This window comes from Uloborus diversus, chromosome 4 (assembly GCF_026930045.1).
Source record: "Uloborus diversus isolate 005 chromosome 4, Udiv.v.3.1, whole genome shotgun sequence".
NCBI classification, from domain to species: domain Eukaryota; kingdom Metazoa; phylum Arthropoda; class Arachnida; order Araneae; family Uloboridae; genus Uloborus; species Uloborus diversus.
The window spans coordinates 74,698,649-74,720,796 of record NC_072734.1 but is presented as its reverse complement, the minus strand read 5'-3'; the positions used below and the strand labels follow the sequence as shown (position 1 = coordinate 74,720,796).

General features: G+C 34.0%; 1 protein-coding gene across 1 annotated transcript in view; it reads right to left on the bottom strand.

Moving 5' to 3' along the window:
- Positions 1-22,148, bottom strand: part of LOC129220636 (potassium channel subfamily T member 1-like) — a 173,994-nt gene that overhangs the window by 97,271 nt on the left and 54,575 nt on the right. Inside the window, exons 5-8 of the mRNA XM_054855066.1 lie at positions 20,883-20,931; positions 10,091-10,150; positions 7,257-7,331; positions 2,719-2,802 (exon numbers count right to left, since the gene is read on the bottom strand). Of these exons, the coding sequence (XP_054711041.1) occupies positions 2,719-2,802; positions 7,257-7,331; positions 10,091-10,150; positions 20,883-20,931 (268 nt within the window). The remainder of the gene's footprint in view (positions 1-2,718; positions 2,803-7,256; positions 7,332-10,090; positions 10,151-20,882; positions 20,932-22,148) is intronic.

The following is a 22,148-nucleotide window of genomic DNA, read 5'->3' as shown; positions in this document are numbered from 1 at the left end:
GAAGATACTTTTATTTTCCCAACAGTTATTTTTTAATAAATTTTTTGAAATGTCCGATTTTGAAAACAAGGCGTGGTCTTTATGACGTCACAAATGATGCATTTTGGCGCATCTTTTTACCACGGTTCCACGTTATGATAATCAACAAGCGAATCAAAATTGCTCTTTACGCTTGCTATCAACTATATCGTTGCCAATACACGTGAGTAAAGGTCTGAATTAAATATTTTGATCTGTGAATGGCAACACAGAATGGCATTTCATCATTTGTGATACACACGACAGAAGCGTAAACAATGAAAGCGCACAGATTTCAGTAATTTTTTAAAATATTAAAATTAAACAAATTACTTAAAAAATGGTGAGATCCCATGTTTTTAAGCATGCTCTTTCAGAAAAAAATTATTTCAAAATTTTGGAAACGACCCCATTGAAGACTGAACGTCTAAACAAAACGGACTCCGTTTAAATGAGAAACGTCCTCTGAAAATGGAACTTCTGGGAAAATTTATTAAAGAGAGACAGCCACGCAGAAAATATTTTCATTGCTTTTAAAGCCTTTTCAGATTTTATTTCAGCAGAAATGCAGCGTTATCCCGTTCTTCTCGTTTCTCCCCTACAGAAATTTTGCTGGGTGTTTTATGAATCCTCTTACACCCATTTGAAAGCATTTTGAAATGTCGTGATGTATGTGACTCCAATAAATCAAATAAACGAAGATTGAAACTAGAGTTGATGGCGCTTTTAGTGCCCGAACGATGGAACAATAAGTGGCCACCAATGATGACAATTATCCATTAAGAAGGAACGTACTCGGGCTAAAATGCTGTCAAGTTTTGTTTGAGCCTCTTTCCTTGATAAGCATATACATTCGAGTCCCGACTTACGCGAGAGATGCGTTCCATTACTCCTCGCGTAAGTCAAAATTTCGCATTGTGGAAAAATATATGCATACACATTTTTAAAAGGATACCAAATACTTATAAACACCCCACAAACTGCTCTAAAGCATTCCGTAACCACACACTACACTTTCTTGCATAAAGAACTGAACTTTTACTGTATTAAAAAAATAAAAAACTGTTATTCAACATGAAATACTTTAAGATCAAGAAAATGAATGACCAATGGGAATGAAAGACGTAAAATTAAAATGAAAAACTATAATAGTACAGTAGATACAGTAACAAAATTTAAAAGTTAAAAAGTGAAGATAGTGATGATTTATGCTCCATGATCAGATCGCTATTCTTTTATCTAATTCTACATTTTTGAATACTTTTGCTTCGCCTTTGTAACGTTTCAATTTGTGGCACCATCTCCTCTTCCTGCTTTCTTTATTAATCCACAATACAAGAGCAGCTTCCACTTTCATAATATTTACTGTGCTAGACTTCTCTGCAAGCTTCAATATTGAAACTAAGTTCTGGATTTTTACGGATATCTTTTAGTTTTGACTTTTAATTGTACGTATGGAAGATTCACTCATACTTATCGTCGCGATACCGTCGAAGTTTTGTAGTTGTTCAAGCATATCGAGAATTTTAGCGTTTTTTATATTTTTTATTAGAACCTTTTTTTTACCCATCTTCACAAACTTTAGATGAAGGTGAGACTAAGGTACCATTATATTTCAACAACTTTCATGTTTAGAACGAAAAAAATAAATAAAGGAAAGATGCTGAGAGTGGTTTTTTGATGCACTAGACTAGTTTGGTGTGGGAACTTAGGCTGTCAGTGATGCTGAAAGAGATGCAATAACATTTAAAAAATCAATATTTAGTCGCCAATAAAGAGCGACGAAGCTGATACTTCTTTCCAAAAAAATTCGCGTAAGCTCTAAAATTCGTTAATCGAGAAAAATTCGCGTTATAGCCATTTCGCGTAAGCCGAATCGTGTTGTAGCGGGAGTCAAGTGTACCGTAGTTTCTCCCGCATTTAAGATGCACGTTACGTCCTGTGGACGTTCATCACGTATTTAATCTGGGAATATTGAAAGAGCTAAAGAACATGATTATCAGGCGTCTAATGTGTTAGAGTTATAGGCTTTTACATTATTTATGTAATCCTCATATAAATAATAGCCGATGATCGAGTAACCCGCGTGTTTCAACAATGAAACTCGCTCCACGGCATGATATTTTGATAAAATGTTCTGGTAATGCTTAAAAAGCAGGGAAAGGTTTTATTGTGACAAGGCTGAACTCGATCCGGTAACTTAACTATTTTACTGTTAAGATAGTCTTTTCAGGGGTCAGGGGAATGAAGAAAAGAAAAAACGGTCAACAATGAACTCTATTTACTGGAGTTTAGGGTTAATCCTCTGAAGAGTTAGAGTTACAGTTTCAACTCTCAAACTATCACCAAACAGTTAATTGCTTCGTTCAAATGTAGAAACAATTTTCACCCATCATACTTTGACGGGCGACTTTCTAGTACGGAATGAATCTTCATAGACTACTGTAAAAGCATTTATTTTCAGGAGGCTTTAATTTTCACGATTTTCGCTGACCCATCGTAATCGCGAGAATTTAAGCCTCGCGAAATATTTTTATTGAGTATAACTCATTTTATACATAAAAGTCACGAAATTTTCAAAGCACGAAATCACTGATATCTTCCTTTTCGCGAAATTACGGATCGCAAAAAAAGTGCTGTTATAATATTCAAAGCTGCATATTTTAGAGCTTTAATTGGAAAAAGAATAAATGTACTTACAAACATGTGTTCCAGTGCAAATTTCGCCAACCAACAGTTGAGAAAGCTAGGAATGAAAAGATTTCGCAAAGGCGGCCAAAAAATCTGCGAAAACAGAAACAAAACCGCTAAGGTGAATCAGAAGTAAATGCATATATGCAGTTGAAAGCGTATTACATAATGGGGTTGTTTCCTTCAATCAAAAGTTGGGGATCATAGGGCAAACTGAAATGGTGAAATATATACTCTGCTTTTAGCTAAACCTATCTGGTATTATTTTAACTATATAGTACCATATGCAATTTATTTCAGTCAGGAAAAAAAATACCGCCGATGATTAAATCATTCGGTAATTCTTGCAATTTTTAAAAAATGATACTCATATTGTAATATTTTGTAATAAGTCAAAAATTATTTTTGTTACAATCAAATGATAAAGTTCTTGTTGTTAACATTTTTAACATTAATTGAGACGTTCTAATACTCAGTGCAGCATTAGTTTAGTAATATTAAGCTTATTTGTATTTTACATAAATTGTACAATTAGTGAAGTACACACGGGGCAAAGTGGATGGGGCAAAGTGAAATAGTTTGCTTCATTTACGCACTCAATCATCTTTATCTTAATCTTTTCTTTATCTTCTTCTTTACTAATAATAAAACTGAATGTCTCTCTGTCCGGATCTCTGTCTGTCAGGATCTCTGTGACGCGCATAGCGCCTAGACCATTCGGCCGATTTTCATGAAATTTGGCACAAAGTTAGTTTGTAACATGGGGTTTGCACCTTGAAGCGATTTTTCGAAAATTCGATGTGGTTCTTTTTCTATTCTAATTTTAAGAACAAAACTATCATAGGATGGACGAGTAAATTACGAAATTATCATAACGTGGAATCGTAACATGGGCATAAACCAATTGGCGAGATACGAAATTATCATAACGTGGAACCGTAACATGGGTACAAGCCAATTGGCGAGAAAATTCACCGTACATTATTTGTAAATATACAGGCAAACCAAAAGACCTTTTAGTTTTTCTATTACGGGCAAAGCCGTGCGGGTGCCACTAGTTTAATATAAATTACTTACGTTTTCATTTAATTATTAATTCGTTTCATTCCTTCATTTAGTAATTCACTTATTTATTCATTTATGCTTTTATTTTCTAATTCTTTTTCTCGCTCATTTATTTTTCTTCACATAGTAATTGATTTATTCATTTAATTATTTGTTTATTGTTTTATTACATTTTCATCTATTCATTCAATCTTTTATTTACTGATTCTTTTGATCAAAAACATGTTTAAAAGTCGAATAGAAAATATTTCACTAGAAAATATTCCACGTGGCAAAGTGAAAAAAAAAAAAAGTGAAAATTTTCCACCTTTTTTTTTTTTTTTTTTCAAAATCAAATTTAATGACAAAAAAAAAATGCTGTTTCAAGTTTTATAATGAAATACAATGTTCTTTCTTTATGTAATGTAATTTTCAAAACAAATTTCCGATTGGTTCAGTTTGAGAAAAACTCAGTCATCTTAACCATTTCACTTTGCCCCACATTACCCTACAACTTTTACTCACTGAAATTGGTAGACCAAGCAAAAAAAAAAAAAAAACCTGGACCCTAAAAATACTTTTATGTTCCCAACATTTAATTTTAAATTCATTTTTTAAAATGTCTGATTTTAAAACCAAAACGTTTCACCGTGTGACGTTAGAAACGATGAAAGCCATTTAGAATCGGAGCGCGTTTTTGTCTTTTCTGGCAAGACATCGCCTTTTTATGAATTTTTTCACCGCAAGCAATTTATTAGCAAAAGCAGAATTGTTAGTTAAATAAATATTCATTTAGTGAAGTTTGGCAGTATCCTGAAACTTTATTCTGGTCACCCTAGCGATTTATTCGCTTATGACGTCAGCAGCAAGGATGAAAACAACGGCTGAATGCCGTTTAGGGATATTTTTTTAAGAGAGAAAATGAGTCAAAATTAAGAAAAAAAGTAATTTACCACTTGTTTTTGACCATGCTCTTTCAGAAAACAATACTTAAAAAAAAGGGAAACAACCCAATTACGTATGTGAAACGAATGCATGAAAAAATATAACGCTTTTCTCCCCCTTTTTTAATCACATATTCTTTAGTTAGTTTTCACTACTCCATCTTTACATTTATTTAAACTAAAAACAAACTGTTTTAATACATTCTTTGTGCACTTTTGTTATTCAATCAGATATCTATATTCCACTGATATGTGCAGTATTCTTTTGTCACATAACATATTTTTAAAGTACAGCGAAATCCCGCGACAACGAACTTCAAAGGACCACAAATTTCTTTCGTTGTGGTGTAATTCAAGAAATGTACTTGAAATTTAATCGGGACTGAAAATGTGTTTCGTTGAAACGGATATTTCGTTGTATTGGTATTCGTTGTGACGTAATTTCACTGCTGAAGTTTGACATACAATATCCTAACATCTTCGATGCTGAAAGTATTTTTTTCAACAGCTTTTTTTTTTATTTTTAAGAGAGGTCCTAGTATTGTCTATCTTAGATTGATCCTTAGAATTGAAGAATTGCGCAACAAAGAGTAATTATGCAAGAGAGATTTATGTATAAATATACAGTGCTTTTGTCAAAAACATATTTCTAAGAAAACCTCTTTAATTAAAATTTTTGCTAATTGGTACTTTATTGGCATATTTTCTAGCGAAGACACATACGATTTCACAAAACCTATTTAAGCAGTTTAAATGTTTTCTCGTTTTTAATGGCTTTGCACTGCGCTTGCCGTCAAATCATCATAATTTAGCAAGCTATATGTAGATTTCATTACGATGATGTCAAAGATGAATACATTTGCGTACAACATGGATGTCAGTTCCATAGTTTAATTATTGCGTGTAGAAACTAATCGCAATATAATTTTTCAAACAAACAGCCGCTTGCAAAAGGTTTAAGACCGGTAGTCATTTTCCTGTATTTTAACAGATATCACCATTTTCACCCATGATTGCGTCATCTCGTGCGTTGATTGCATCCGACACTTTCTACTGCTATAAATAAACGCACCTATCTTGTTTATCAGTAGTTCCTTATCAGATTTTTCATATACAGTGTTGTTGTATAATTGTTTTAATAGGTAAAAAATATTTACTTAACTGTAGAAAAACGGGCAAAAATAGTGGCTCTGTATGAAGTTGGATTTTCTGCACGGTAAAATAAGTTTGAAATTAATTTTCAGCAACACAGCTGTCTATCAATCTATCAGTAAATTCAAAATTTCGGAATATTATACGGATATTAAGAGTAGTGGTTGCCCAAGAAAAACTAGTGCACGTTATGATCATGTGAGGAGAAGGATGGTCTATCAATGTCTAACAACCCCCTGCAGTAGAATTTCTCTTTCCACAAAAGGTACCAACGACAGGTCGAGTACTCTTTCGAGACTTTCACTAAAGATTTGAGTTTATTATCATATAAACCAGCAATAACATTAAATCTGATTTTTATATGACTGGTCTTAAATTTTTGCACACGACTGCAATATTATTTATAACATTGTGTAAGTTCTAATAGTTATAAAGCTGTCAACCAATCTACAGTATTTTAAAGAAGTGAAATTTTTATGGAAAAGATGGGTTTGTGAGTGATTTGTCGATCCTCCATTTCCAGCTAAATTTTTGTTCGTCAAATGTAGTATTTTTTGCTTTTCATCAGAGTATTCTCTCTAACAATCAAGGATTTTTTATGTGAAGAAAAAAAAATCTCCCCTCTTGTTGAAGTGTTACTCTTCTTTTCTAAGAATTTTCCTCTCTTAACAAGTTCCTAACTCATTTTTCCGCTTTCGGTTGAAGTCGATGTTGCCGCAAGCTATATCTTTCGTTTTTTTTTTTTTAAACAATTTCTTCCTTCACTTAAATCACATTGCCAATAATTTTTGTTAGGAAGAAGCATCATGTATGTGCATAGCTTTATTTTTCTTTCAAGGTAGTAATTTATTGAATACCTTTCTTTGGCTTTCACCCATTTTATTTGTACTTAGGAGAATAATTACAACTATTTTTAATTTTGAAATTTATATTTCACTCATCTTTCCAACATATTTTGGTATAGTGAACACATGGTTGCTGAGAGCATTAAAACCAGTCTCTTGCGGTTCACTATAATTCCAATCCAGCATTAAACGCAATTTAATAATATTAATTCTCCAAGTGAAGCTTCTCATTTTTAAGTAAGTGTTGCTGAAATTAAACAAGCGTTTGAAAATAAAAATATCATTACATTGAGGTTTTTCGAAATTCCTTACACAATTGTAAAAATTAGTTCAAAAAATAAATAAATAAATAAATAAAAAATAAATAAATAAATAAACAGAAACAACAAAATGAATAAATAAACTATCAGACTGATGTTTGATAGTACAATGTATATTTTAACAGTATAATTTCAATCTTTAAGGCATTTCTGAACACAGACGACAAAAAAGAATAAAAGTTTTGTTTTATTTTTAAGTATAAAAAGAAGATTTTTATGCAAGAGAAATATGTTTTACTTACTGTGGCTATAAAAGGTACATTATTTACTAATTCTAGTATAAAGTTGAAAGAGAATATATGGTGCCATATGTTACCCTGGAATAGAAAAAAGAATTTAAGAACAACGGGACATCATCTACCCATAAAAATGCTAAATATTCTACCAAGAAAGAAACACTGTAGCTAAAACACAACAACTATATCAGTATTAACATTGTTTAGAACAAATATGCTGCTTAGAATATTTAAAAAATTCTATGAATCACTATTTTTGACAAGATTTTTTTTTTTTTTTGGTTTAGAATGAGATTAAGTTTTTTCTGTGTTCAATACATTATTACTACTATTATTTTTATTATTACTATTATTTCACTAAGAGTAGGGTAGACCAGGGCATGTTTACGTCGATTTTTTTTCAATGAATTTTTGAATTTTTGTGTTTTAACCAAGGAAATTTTAGACTTTGTGCTTTTATGAAACAGTTAATGAAGTCAAAATTAGTACATTCAATTGTTGATCAGCTTGTGTTTTTAACCGTAACAAAAATGTTTTTTGATACAAAGTCGGTTGCGTAAACTTGCCCCAAACACGGAGCAAGTTTACGCATCAAGTGGGATACGTTTACGCATATTAAAAATGATACCAAGGAGTAAGTGAAATAGACATTTGACCGAATTTAAATATTTAATTTCTCTTAAAACACTTTAAAAAATCTAAGAAAATCTCAAATAATTAATTCAAGAACACTTTATAGGCTAAACTAAAATCATAGGGCTTACTGCTAATGAAAAACGGAGACTTTTTAGTCATTATCTTCATCGCTGCTAGATTTTACTAACAAAAATAAAGTATTTCTTTTCGCATACTTTTCCTGGGACTGCGTTTTGACATCTAAGACATTGAACCCTGTCTTCTCCTTTTTTCGATTGGTTGTTTGGTTTCAAACAATAGATGCAAGCACAATTTTCTATTTTATAAACAGAATAGTTCACTAATTTCCTTTTTACAGAGTGTACTAACTTTTTCCCTGTCGCAGGTTTTGGTTTCATACTTTTTTCTTTAATGTCTTCTATTTCTGCTTCAATAGTAACTTGTAAATTTCAAAGTAATTTCTCCTTTTTGTTTATTCTGCCCATTATGTATTTTCTTTGTAGCTTCTTACTGTTCTTGTCTGAGGGCTTCTTTAATAGGAGTATTAATTAGTATTGTGAGCAACCTCTTTTTTTTTTCCTTTGCTGATTCCCTCACTCTCTCCACCTATTATTCCTTCTCAATGTCCAAGACCTGCATTCCAGGTCTATACAAAATACTATGAAATGAACAAAAGTTTTAACTGATATAAAACTTCACAAATTTAATGTTTGTAAACAAAACGAAGTCACATTCAAAACGAGATGTAAATTTGTGAAGGCTTTCTCAATCTTAATTCGGGTTTAATACCGACTGTGCTGAGGACCACATCTTTGTGGCACCTCAGCACACGTCATTCAATACAAATAGTCCTTATGGTGCCTGAATTGCCAAATCGATTAACTTCACTTTTTAAAAAAATCTCATTTCTGCATTAATAGTGCTTTATCAAAGCTTAGCATGTGAAAGTATATTGAAGTTTTGGTTCAGAACATTTCTGACTGATGACAGAAAATGTAACACAAAAACCTAATCACTCCTATGGATAACACTATCTTCATAACTTTTCTCTACTTTTTGCTTTATGGAGTTAATCGATTTGGCAGGTGAGGTATTTATTTAACAAGTTCTTACTGACTGACTGTGATTTATTATAATATAAAAAATTACTTTCACCCAAAACAGGCTTTGTGACGTAAAATGACAAAGAAAATTTCGTGTACAGCCATAGCAATAACAACGACTTAGTCTGTTGGAGTTTGCGAAGAATCAGAGTAATGTTCTTTAAATTGGAACAGATTGTAAACATGACAACAACCCTGTCTTTCATGAATACTAATTTTATAAACTTACACAAATTCCCCGAAAAGCAACAGATAGAACGCCATTACATATTTCAAAAATGTCTAATAGTGTTCAATCACGAATGCGTTCGTTTGAGATACAACGAAAGCAAAATGAACAAAGAGTCTTTAAAAACAAATTATCGAAATTTATTTCTAGTAGCGTGATTGCAGTTGAGCGATATTCATTATCTGAAATGGAAGGCAGAATTTTAGCAGATGGAGTACACAAAATACATAGCGGGAAATTCTATTGATTCGAAGCAGATATTTTAGTTCGATTAGTATGGAAACGTAAACAAATAGAGTTTTGTGTTTGAGGTGGCATTAAACTCAAACAAAAGTTAAAAATAGCTTAGAAAGCATTTTTTTTTTCTTACTAATCAATAATCGACTTCTGAATGTTTATCAGAAAATCTGAAAACTTCGATCAGTTACTGTCTCAGTTTAAACTAGGAATGTACGTATGTTTTTAAATTAATTTTAATGAATTCTTCATATTCCAGGGAAGCAAAGTATACAAAGAAAATTTGCTTATGCAACTGAACTTAACACAAAATTCTTTCGGACACTGGTAAATGTGATTACGGTAACTCAGGCCGGCTACATCACATTTGTTCTTGTCGTACAGAAAAATTTACTACTTCGTTCGCAGATTGCTTTCAAAAATTAAATTGGGTCGAAATCTGATTCGAAATCTGATTTTGATTGTTGTTGTTCCAAGGTTGAGATATAATACTAAAATATGGTGCGATTCAAGATCATGTGATATCTAGCTGCTTCAATGTGACTTCTGTATTGTGCAGCAATTTAATGCATTTGACAGTTAGAAAGCTAAATAGCATTTTTTATACATAAAAACGTGTAGGAAATGTAGGATACCTTGTAACCTAAATAGACTAGAAGTAAGGCTTGTGTGAGGCTAACAATTGACAGCACCATCTGAAAAATAAAAACATTATGTTGAGTAAGAAAAAGGTATTTCACAATAAAAAAAAAAAAGTTTTGAGACGTAAACTTAAGCAGCTAACTCCACATGTTGTCAAACATAAGTTCGCTTCTTAAGTAGGCTATTATTTTAAGTTGCATCAGTAGAAAAAAAGAGTAACATCAAGTGTTGCCTGCAAATAGAGAGAAATTCCTCGTATCAAAACCCTCTAACTTCACAAAGAGCTATAAACTAACATATTTTCTATTATGGCGTTAGCTGGTATACAGTCTAAGCCAAGGATTCCCAAACTTTTTTAAATCTCGGCACCCTTTGAAGAACTAGAGTTTTCTCCCAGTTTCCTGTTTTATTTCTAACATATATGAATACAGTAAAACCCCTCCTAACGGACACACCTCAAAGACGGACACCCTCCTTATGCGAACAATTTTTAATTCCCTGGTTCCAAGGCAAATAACATTATTAAACCCCTTTACTGGGGACACCCCTCTATTGCGGACAAAAAAATTGTCCCATTAGTGTCCGCATTAGAGGGATTTTACTGTATATTGAAACCACAAACACTTCGCGGTACCGCTAGCCTCTTCCTGCGTCACCCGATTTGGGAACCCACTGTCTAAGTTATTGATATGCATCTTGTAGAGTCACTCGTGCAGGCAATTTTCTTCAAGTTACGGAATAACATTTTTTTTTACACTGTACGAATGTCCCATTACGGTCATATTCCAATAGCAGATTCGAACTTCCATCAGACTCAAGAGCCACCCTTTGAAGCCTTCTTCGACTAAATGATGTTTCAATTGGTAGTTCGAGTGTATGACGTAGCTTCTAATCAGGGGCGCACAGTGGAGTATTTGACTGAAAATCCTGGCCAAAAGTCCAAAATTAAAAATTTACCCGATTTTAATGAAAATTTATTCCATGATAGTTGACTAACTGGTGCATCGATCGGCACCTGTTTTGAAAACTTGAGTCACATACAATTGCTCATAGCCTCAGTGAAAGATGAGATTTCTATAAGAATTTTCGCTTTTTTGTTTCGTTTCAGCTTAATTATTACGTTTCAATGTAGATTTTTTTGTGGCTTTCTAAATGAATGGAATTGAACCAAACCAATTTTACGGTATTAAGAAATGTCAGGGCTTAGTGCTAATTATAAATCAAAGTAAATATTTTTATTTTCTTTTAGTGAAAAAAATAAAGAAAACTTGGTACGTGAGGTTTTTAAAGGCTTTTCGCCTTAATTTATAACTAGAGAAAGCTTTTTAAATGGGTGTCGGGCTTGGTCGGGCTGTTTTGAAAGTTGCATCGTATTTGGCAAAGTCTCTAGTGCTAATTTCAGAAAAAAAATCTTCCGCCTACAACTGCCCTTTTTTTAAATGATTTTTTAAAAAAAAAGTGCATAATCCGATCTTTTTGTGACAAGTCATGATTTTAAACTGAATTTACCTACAAAGATTTAATAAATTTGCAAAAAAGTTATCATAAGTACTACTGAATGAAAAGATCGACATATTTGAGCGCACAAACAACAATGAAATTTCAGACACGAGTTTCATGGTTATGAGAAACCGCTTCATCAATGTGTAAAGATGTAAGTTATGGAATGAGAATCATCCAATTAATTTCGAAAACGCTTACCTTTATGCATCGCTAAAGAGATTCACTGCACCCCTAAAACATGTGTTTGCGTTCAGTTATGTTAATTTTCTCATGTACGTTAATGAGTTAATAAATTAAATTATTTTGTGATCTCGCTAAGAAAATTTGCTCTTCCTTAAAATTGAGATAGATTTTAGATAAAATAAATAAATATTTATATTTTTTCAGATCATTGCTGCAAATAATGTGCCGGGGGAGGGGTTCTTTCCCCCTTATACATAGCAAAAGAGGGGAAATACCCCCCCCCCCACACACACACTTGCTAGCGTTAAGAGACAATTGTAATTGTCTCCTAACGTTCCTACGCTAGCGAGCTATCCATATTTAAGACATTTTACCTACTCATTGTGAAATTAAAGTTATATAAAATTTTAGTTCCAAATTTGTTCGTACAATTTTTAGCGGGACACATCACACGATGTAAAACTAAGGATCGACCCAAGGTACGAGTACAATATATACAATTCAAAAACAAAGAGCTTTTGAATATCCATTTTCGAGTGTTTTTACAGTTATAATATCCTAGTTCATTTATTTATTTTTTTTTCAATAGAAAAAAGGTTCTTTGTAACCCCGAAACCCTTGTCTTTAATTCTTTTTGTGCATGATTAACTCAGGGTTTTAATAACTGAAACCAAACGAAAAGAATAAAACTGATTATTTTTTTGGTTTCAAATTAGTGTTTTGTACAGAATACTAGGATTTTTTTAACCGCTTTTTGCTCTTTTCCCCCCTCGAACAGTGCACTTAATTACATATCTTCAAAGGAAAACAGCAATTCGCATCGAACCTGTTTACTTATCACTTGTCTAAGCATTATTGGCAAAGAGCCAACCGTGGCATTCATTTCGGATCGAGTGAAAATTATTGAAAATTTTTATTTCAACTCATTGAAAAAAAATTCATTATAAATCAGTGAAAGAACATAACTTCACCGTTTTCGCTGTAAATGAAGGTAAGGTGTTTATATTATTTCCTTAAAAAGTTTCAGAGCCATAACATGATTAGAATATTGGATGCAAGAATTTTAGTTTACATGGATTGAATAATTGAAAAAAGTCGAAAAAGTGACCTCCCTTTGTAAATTCTTAGAAATTCGGTTAATTACGTTAGAACTTCAAACAAACCATAATCTTGAAGAAAATTATTTTTCCTATCTAGTGATGCATTGGTTTTTTTTCTACGTTTACTAGGATCGTTTTTACGGTCGTAAACATGCATAAGTCTAAACCGTGGATAAAATATTAAATATTTCATTTTCTAATTCAAATTTTAAAAATCGAGTTTCAAATTGTAACATTAGACATTTCAGACAACTTGTATACCAAGTTTCATGTCTATAAGTGGGATAGCTTCGCTGTACAGCGCACAAACGCACACAAGGATGTCGCCTTCAGAAGGGTGAAAATTTCAAACTAGTTTTGGCCAGGATTTTCAGTCAAATACTCCACTGTGGGGCGCCCCGATGGGAGGTCACAGGAGATCATTGTGACCGTCAAAACATATCTTTGTTCGGAAAATTTTGTCTGCAAATTCAGCAAAATTAACCTCATTCGGCAAAATTAGGAGTTCTATTCAGGGGTGCCCCGATGGGAGATCACGGGATGTTATTGTGGCCTCTCAAAAATTTTCTTATTCGGCAAATTTTGTCTGATGGTTCGGCAAAATCATCATCATTTGGCAAAATTTGGAGCTCTATTTGGCAAAAATATCATCATTCAGCAAAATTTGGAGTTCATTTCTTGAAATTGAGAATTTCCGTCCTCCCAAAAATTTAACTTCGAGGCGCCCCTGCTTGTAATCTTCTGGTGAATATATTTGACGCGACTGAAGAAGGATTTGAACGTCGGTTTGTGTGTCTGAAAGAGGTCTAATTCAGCTATTGAACAAGACCATAAATCTCAAACAATCACAATTATCAACGCGAAAATCAGCCAAATAAAGATAGTATTAATTATGAGTAATAACCAATCGTTCAGAACTTCTGGAACAAACGACAAACTGCTGCAAAAGGAAGCATGTTTCTCTCGTAGTTGCTTAACCATTTTCGATTATTTCGAAAATAAAAGATTTTAACTTGAAGAAAAGATAACTACTAAAACTGAAATGAATATAAAGTCGCTGTTGCCCGTTACACATTGAAATGCAAAAGGTCGCCGGTGGATAGAGCATTATAAATCAACAATTAAGCATGACTAATGTTCGAAAGAAGAGAACTCAACTAATTGTCTTTTAAAACAACTTCTCAGCGATGATTTTCTCACATCAGAACTGTGGTTTTCCTATTTAATTTTAAATAATGAATCAATTTGCTTTGAAAAAGAAAATAGTAAGATTATTTATCTCAGAGGAAATGAATAGGGGAATGTGATAGGTTAAAATGCACCAATTTATTAGCTTCCTTCCCCCTGTCATATTTGCACAATCATTTACTAAAAGGGATGGCTTTACAAAAGTCTAGCTTGAATTTTTCTTTAAGTAACTAGATTCAACTCTTTGCATATGTACTCCTCTGGAGTAGGGGATGGGGTGATATGATGACTGCGGGTACCTCGATGGTAGGCCACGGGAGGAAATTGAAAAAAATGCTGAAAAAGAAATCCATAACGATTCAGTTAACTTAAACTGATTTCTATTTTTCGAAAAAAGTAATTTTTCCTGCATTCAGTCTAGTTTATTGATTTCCTCCTTATGGTTATTATATTGCTCTTCAGAACTGTTGGTACTCAGCGGAAGAGCCGTGAGCACCTAACTCATAGGAAGTGGGGAAGGATGGCAGTAATCGCTATAGGCATATCAAGACCTTCACAATATGCTCTTCATCAGAGAGTTTGGCGCAAGTTTTGATTTAAAATTTATTCCTTATTCTTAGCAAACAATGATGTTTCGAGAAAAAACTTGTTTAGCTAACACTGTATCATAGCAACCTTCGTTTCTTTTGTTTTCAACCGGTTTTGAAAATGAGTCGTTCAAAGACAACAATCAACAATACAGAGGTGGATAATTCAGGTGGAGAGTTTCATTCGGAACTTTATCTCAGTGAAATATAAGTTATGTATTTAAACAATTAAACAAGTTGTAGAATAAACGTAAGAACCGTGCAAATAGCAAATTAAATTGCAGACGCATATTTCGGGGTTCCTTGCACCCCCGAGGAGGGCAGATTATTTATAACGTAATTTTTGTAATTTAAATCTCGGAAAAGATGTGTAATTTGTGACTAAGCCCAAAATTGCCAAAAAACTAATTTTAACCTGAAGTTTCATTCAAAGTTAATTATGCAAATAATAATTTCTGAGGTTTAATTAAATCTGAAAGAATAATAATTATTATACTTTCTTTTGTATTTTACAGAGGGGCGAAAGGAAAAATGGAGACAGAAATGGAAAAAGTAGCTTTTCTTTCTGAAGTTTGCTTAGTTTTAATTAAATCGTTCAAACCTTCATAATAAAACTTGAAAAATAAACAAAAACTTGAATAATGACAGAAGTTTTCCTTTTACTTGTCAACCTGCTAGTTCTTCAATTTGTTTGTAAAAATTACGACAGTAACTATACATTTTTGTTTTACGTTTTCATATTTGTACTTTCTTTCGGAGATTCAAGAGTTGTTTGCCATTTTGCGTTTGAAACTAACTTGTATTAGCTTAAGAGCTCTCAGTTCTTTAAAATGGATTTTACAACGACAAAATAAATAAATGTAGTTGTACCAGTTTTAAGAGACACTTCTATTTAAGGGATATTTGTTCTGGTCCCAGCTCCTTCGAATATGGGCAAGGCCTGATTAACGCACAAGTCAACTAGGCCTGGGCCAAGGGCCCAATCTTTCTAAGGGGCCCCGAATTTTTCGAAAACTTATGCGTAGCATTAAAAACTAATGTATTTTTGAAAAAATAATAAAAAAATAGTCTTTTAAATAAATGCACCATTTTAACATTATTTTACGTTGACTTAATGTGATAGAATAGAGATGGGGGCCTCCAAAACATTGTGGGCCTTGGGCCTCACTTTCAGTTTGTCGGGCCCTGAATATGAACCTCCATGTCTTTGCATCTAATTTAAGGACATTTTGCTTGAGAAACAGTCACAGAGGAATATCACAAAAATTAAATGTATAAGTGAATAAAAAATATTGAATTTACTGGAATTAAAGGCTGAAATTTACACGCTTGGCGTCTCAAGAATTGATTCTGCACACGCTTAGCGCCACCGAATAGTGCACCACCCATGACAAGCTATGCATAGAACTTGAAATGTGCAATGTGCTTGTAACTTATATTGCATTGCGCTGTAAATTATGACATCAAAAACATACCTGTTATGAATTACTTCTAACTAACTTCCGTAAGTTACAAAACTTTGCCATTACCAAATGTTTAGTCACATTTTAATCAAGAAATATACTTATTTCTTAATTTAAATAACTCTAAATTTATCAGCTGAGTGACGTGACGGTCTACGCCTTGGCACTGCGTTCTGACCCGTGGTTACCAGTCAATGGATTTTCGAGATGCAGAAAATCGTCAACGCCCATTTCGTATATGCGGCATATAAAAGATCCCTTGAATATTCGCTTGGCTTTGAATGCTCTAGGTAAAATTAAATCCTTAGGGAAGTTTCGCACCGAAGAAAGTCCCGATGCCTCCATTTGGTTGAAATTGGACGTCAAAATTAGCTGTGCCATTGAAATACCCGCATTGGTGGTGGTACATGAAAGACTGGATGCCATATCGGGGGTTCGCATTAGGTCTGTATTAGTAGCCAATTAAAAAGAATAAAAAATATCGGAATTTTATTTTTATACGCAACAACATATTTTTTGTATTCTAACTTGACTGTATGTAGTTTATGTTTTTAATAAAGTTGTACTGAGTTAATATACTGCATGCGTCGTCTTAAATACCTCTGAAGAAGGGACATCTCTATTTAATGGTCAAAATGTACTGCCTCCTCAGTGAGAGTCATTCAGAGATTCTACTAGAAAGTAAGGTTTTCATACAGAAATTATGCAGCAAAAAATAAATCTGTAAATATAACGAGCTGATGTGTGAATCACATGACTTCCTTTTACTCCAATTTTAATGTCATTTTCTCATTATTGGCAATTTTAGTGTGATTCAACAGTTTACTCTCTAAATATCACCACCAGTGGCCAAATTAAAACCAGATTATATATTTAAAAAAAAAATGCCAAATTTGTCGCCAACTTGGTGACAAATTTGAAAAAAGAAAAATTTGATCAAAAGACTGGCGATATATCGCCAAGTGTCCGCCAAATTATAACACAACTTGAGTATACATCAAAATTAACAATGATTCCCCCCCAAAAAAGGTGCAAAAAAACCCCTTTAGAAACACCCGAATGCAACCAAAAGAGGAGGTGCCCACTAGGAGTCTACGTACTAAATTTCAACTTTCTGGGACATACCGTTCTTGAGTTATGCGATATGCATATGCACATACGCACATACGTATGTACATACGGACGTCATGAGAAAAGTTATAATTAATTCGGCGAATGTCAAAATGGATATTTCGGGTTTTTATACGTTCTTATGCACTTATCTGCGTGTGGTCATGTTGAAAAAAAAACTCAACATTTTTTCGGGAGTGAGCAAAATGGAAATTAAGGTCAAATTTTGAGTGAAATTTTTTTCGCGAATATAATACTTCATTTTTTGTAAAAGGTAGTAAAAATGACTGTATGTATGCCCGTGTATGTGCTTCTTATACAAATTCATTGTTTACGTCGGGTCTTAGCTGAGTTCGGCACATAGATCCCTTTGACGATCAATAATTAACATAGGAGGGGGGGGGGGTCCTCCTACAAATTAATGTTTATGTTGGATCTTTGCCAAATTTGGCATAGTGGTTCTTTTATGTTCAGGAATTCACACAGGATTTTTTCTGATAATACTCATTATCTGTTTTTATCAGAAAATCCTTGATATAAAAGATTTACACGCTTTTATTCATAGGTATAATTAACTGAAGTTTTGAAATAAAAAAAAGAAAAATCCAAAGCAGTGTAAATTTAAACTTTGAGTCATAAAATTGCTCTTTTCTACACGTTGACAGAAAGTTGTACACTATTTTTCTTTTTACTTCCTTTTACAAAAAAGGAAGTATTGTATTCGTGAAAAAATTTTCACTCAAAAATCGACTTTAATTTCCATTTTGCTCACCCTCGAATGAATGTTGAGTTTTTTTTCTTTTTCCGACTCGACTGCACAAGAACTACTAAGAACGTATAGACACGCGAAATATCCATTTTGACGATTCCCGAGTTAGTTACAACGAGTTTTCTCGTGACATCTGTATGTATGTTCGTAGGTGCGTATGCTTCTATGTATGTCGCAAACTTCAAGAACGGAATGTCTTAGAAAAATGAAATATGGTACGTAGAGTCCTAGTGGGGTCTATTTGTGCACCTCCCTTTTGGTTGCATTCGGGTGTTTTTAAGGGTTTTTTTTTTTTTTTTTTTTTGTCCTATTTTTGGGGGAAATCATCGTTAATTTCGATGTAATCTCAAGTAGTGATAGAATTTGGCGGACACTTGGCGATATATCGCCAGTCTTTTGGTAAATTTGGCGATTTATTTTTTTAAAATCTGGTTTTAATTTGCCCATTGTTGGTGATATTTAGAGAATAAACTATTGAATTACATTAAAAATGTCAATAATGGGGAAATGACATTAAATTGGTTATAAAAGGAAGTCATTTGATGCACACATCAGCTCGTTACTTTCTTCTATATCTAATATATAGAAGAAAGTATTGGATTCGTGCAAATTTTCGAATTTCGAATTTTGACGGATTCGAACGTTTTGAGGTGTGCTGAGTCCATTTCGACCATTTTTGGAAAATGTCTGTCTGTGTGTGTGTGTGTGTGTGTGTATGTATGTGTGTCACGTCTGTGTGTGACCAGTTTTTGTGGCCGCTCTACAACAAAAACTACCGCATGAAATCGAACGAAATTTAGTACACATATGTGCCCCTATGTGAACTTGTGCCCATTAGTTTTTGGCGCGAATTCCTCCAAGGGGGTGGAGCAATGGGACGTTTTTCGAGTTACGCGTGCTTGCTATTCCTCAGGAAGTAACTGGCGGAATCAAACAAAATTTGGTTCATATGTTGGTATAAACAGGAACAGGTGCTGATTCAATTTTGGTGTCAATAACTCAAACGGGGGTTAAGCTATAGAACGTTTTTTGTCGTCCATTGTGACTGCTGTATCTCAAGAAATAATGAACGGAATGAAAGAAAAATTTATCGGCAAGTAGCCCTTAGTGGGTATAAGAACTGATTTTATTTTTGTGTCAACAGCTAAAAAGGGGGGTAGCGCAATCACCCGTTCTTTTTTTCCATTTTGAGTGCCCTATCTCAAGAAGTAATGCTACGTTCTGGTTGAAATTTGGAATATATGTGAATCCATATGTAAACAGGCTTTGGTTCAATTTTGACGCCGATCGCTCCAAGAGGTGTTGATTTTTTTTTTTTTTTTGCGAATAAAAATATTTTTATTAATGCAACAATAAGAAAGATAAATCGTAATAGATTGTCCTCTGCGTATTTCTCGTGACTTTAATTGTATGGAAATGATAGGAAATATTATCTCAATGATTTAAAATTTTTAACTGTTGCCATCTTATGTTTGTTAACAAATAAAATATTTGTAATTAATTCAAGCAAGGCTTTTAAAATAACTTTCAATTTTCGCTCTTTGCTTTGCTTTTGCAATAATTCAGACATTGGGATAGTCGTCACGTTTTTGCATGTGTAATTTTGTTTTTGTCGGGAATATTGCTTCCTCGTCAAGCATGGGGAGGGATCAGAAAAAAAAAAAAAAAGAAAAATATAGAAGAAAGTTTCGTGATGGCCACAACATACTAGTTTTTATTTGAGCTTGATTGTCGAACATGCGTCACTTGACACAACTTTTATTTTCGAGGTAGACCATGCAGCGACGAGAAAAGTAGCTAGTAAATAAATAAATAAATGAAAAAAGGGAAAAAAAATTTCCAGCAATAAAACAGGAAAACATAATCCTAGTAATTAAGATATAAATGTTTGCGTCACATCTTAAAGTCATCACACTTCCTTGCTTTTATTCCAAAGGATCAGTATTAATTACTTGTTTATTATGATCGCATAAGTTAATTCAATTACGGAGACGCGAAACTCATTTTGATCTTCGGCAAAAGCGTTGCATTAGTTATATTATTGCTACCAGACAGCCGGGAGCAATTTATAATAATTAGAAAAGACTGCCGTTGCTTCAAGTTATTAGAAGCAGCCTGAGAAAGAACAATGAAGCATGTTCATCAACCCAAAGTGATGGAAGATTTTTTCTTTCGCTTCATTTTTAGCGTTGTGAATTCAATACATGTACTAGCGGTCGATGTCGATGTTTTTGTAAAAACATCGAAGTTTTTACCATCGATTTATCAGAATTAATTTTTTTTTCATCGAAATTTAGCTTACGATTTTTTTTAACACCGATGCTTTGCTTACGATGTTCAAGTTGTATACTTGAAAAAAAAAAACATAAAAAATTTAACCAACAAATCTATATAAAGAAGAATATATGTGTATATGTGTAAGTATGTATGTTCCCTATACAAATACACATTTTACGTCGGATCTCGACCAAATTTGGCAGGGAGGTATTTGGGCATCCGAAAAGGAACGTGAGGGGGGGGGGGGTCAAGCGCCAAAAGTACTATATTAACCGTTGAGAGATGCTGCAATCAGTCTCCCTCAACGATTTGAACATGAGTATGAAAGGGATGGACACTTCTCTTTTTTAGGTTTAATAGCCTCTCCAATATCCCCTTCACCAACAGTGAACAATTTAGCTACCATCCAATGGAGTTTCAGTACCACAGATTTAACGAGCACGAACGCCATATGTTCGCGGTCTATCCTTAATGTCTCGTGTATTGAACCCTGTACCCTCTGATTCGCAGTCTTTAACATTTAGACTCACCCTTGTTTTACTCTGTAGTTTAAAGATTAATTAACATAAAATTGTTTTAAAATTATAATAGAAAATGCATTTTACTTGTACAATCCATAAACCAAGCGGACGGTCCACCCATAGCACTGCATTCCTGAAAGAAACAAAAGAGTGATTACAATCTAACACATTACTCAACAGTGTACTGTTTGCAAGACAGAAGTCTTTGTAATCCTCATATATACACTCAGGAACATTGAAAGTAGCGCCCCAAGAAAGAAGGAAGGTACAATCGCGAAACTTAGCATATAAGAAGAGTGACATCTGATACGCAAATGAGTTTGGTTTCAATGCGCATGACCGTTTACCCACAATATCGGTGCAATGGGGAAAAAGGTGCTATATAAACCATTGCATAATGTGAGATTTATAAATGTTACGATTACATCCCGATTGTTGTAGAAGCTTAATGAGTGAAGGATGCGAGGTAGGCGAGTTAGAAAATGTTTCTCACAGTTAACTGAGTTTGAGAGAGGTTTGATCATGAAAATTGCGGGCTGGTCTACGAGCCGTGTTGCAGCCTAGGTCGATCGTTCGTACTGTTCCGTTAGAAACTGTTGGAGGCAGTGGACACAAAATGGTTCTTACGTGCGAAAAGTCGGGGAGCGACCGGGACGACGACGAGAAGAGAAAATCGAAGGATCGTCCGGCAAGCGCTCGTAAATCCCACAGTGACTCGTTCCACCATACAGGCAGACGTAGGGGTAGCAGTTGTTCCCCGAACCATTTCTAGACGCCTAGCGGAAGTGAATCTGCAGTCCAAGAGTCCTTTTCGTGCACTCCTCATAACACCAAAACATGGGCATCTTTGTCTATAATGGTGCGAAGACAGAGCGATGTAGAATGTCATTGACTGGCAAAAGGTGGTGTTCAGTGATGAGTCCTGGTTCGGTTTGGGGTCAGATGATTACCGCGCACGGGTGTGGAGGCGCCCTGGAGAAAAGTACCATTCCACCTATCCTATATATCGCATGACACAGTGACACACTGCCCGAACCGCGGGTATAATGGTCTGGGGGGCCATAACCTATGATAGCCGGTCAACTGTATTTGTGGTATGTGGAACCTTAACGGGTCAGCGTTATGTTAACGAAATTCTAAAAAGACATTTAGGACCGTTCCTAAATGGTCTCCCAGGGACAATTTTCCAGCATGATAATGCACGTCCGCATGCAGCTAGAGGTGCTCAAGACTTCTTAGGTCCTTTTGAGGCTCTTCCATGGCCAGCCCGCTCCCCCGACGTGTTCCCTATAGAGCATGTATGGGATCGGCAGAAACGCCAAATGCCGCTGTGCTACTCTGTGCAAGATT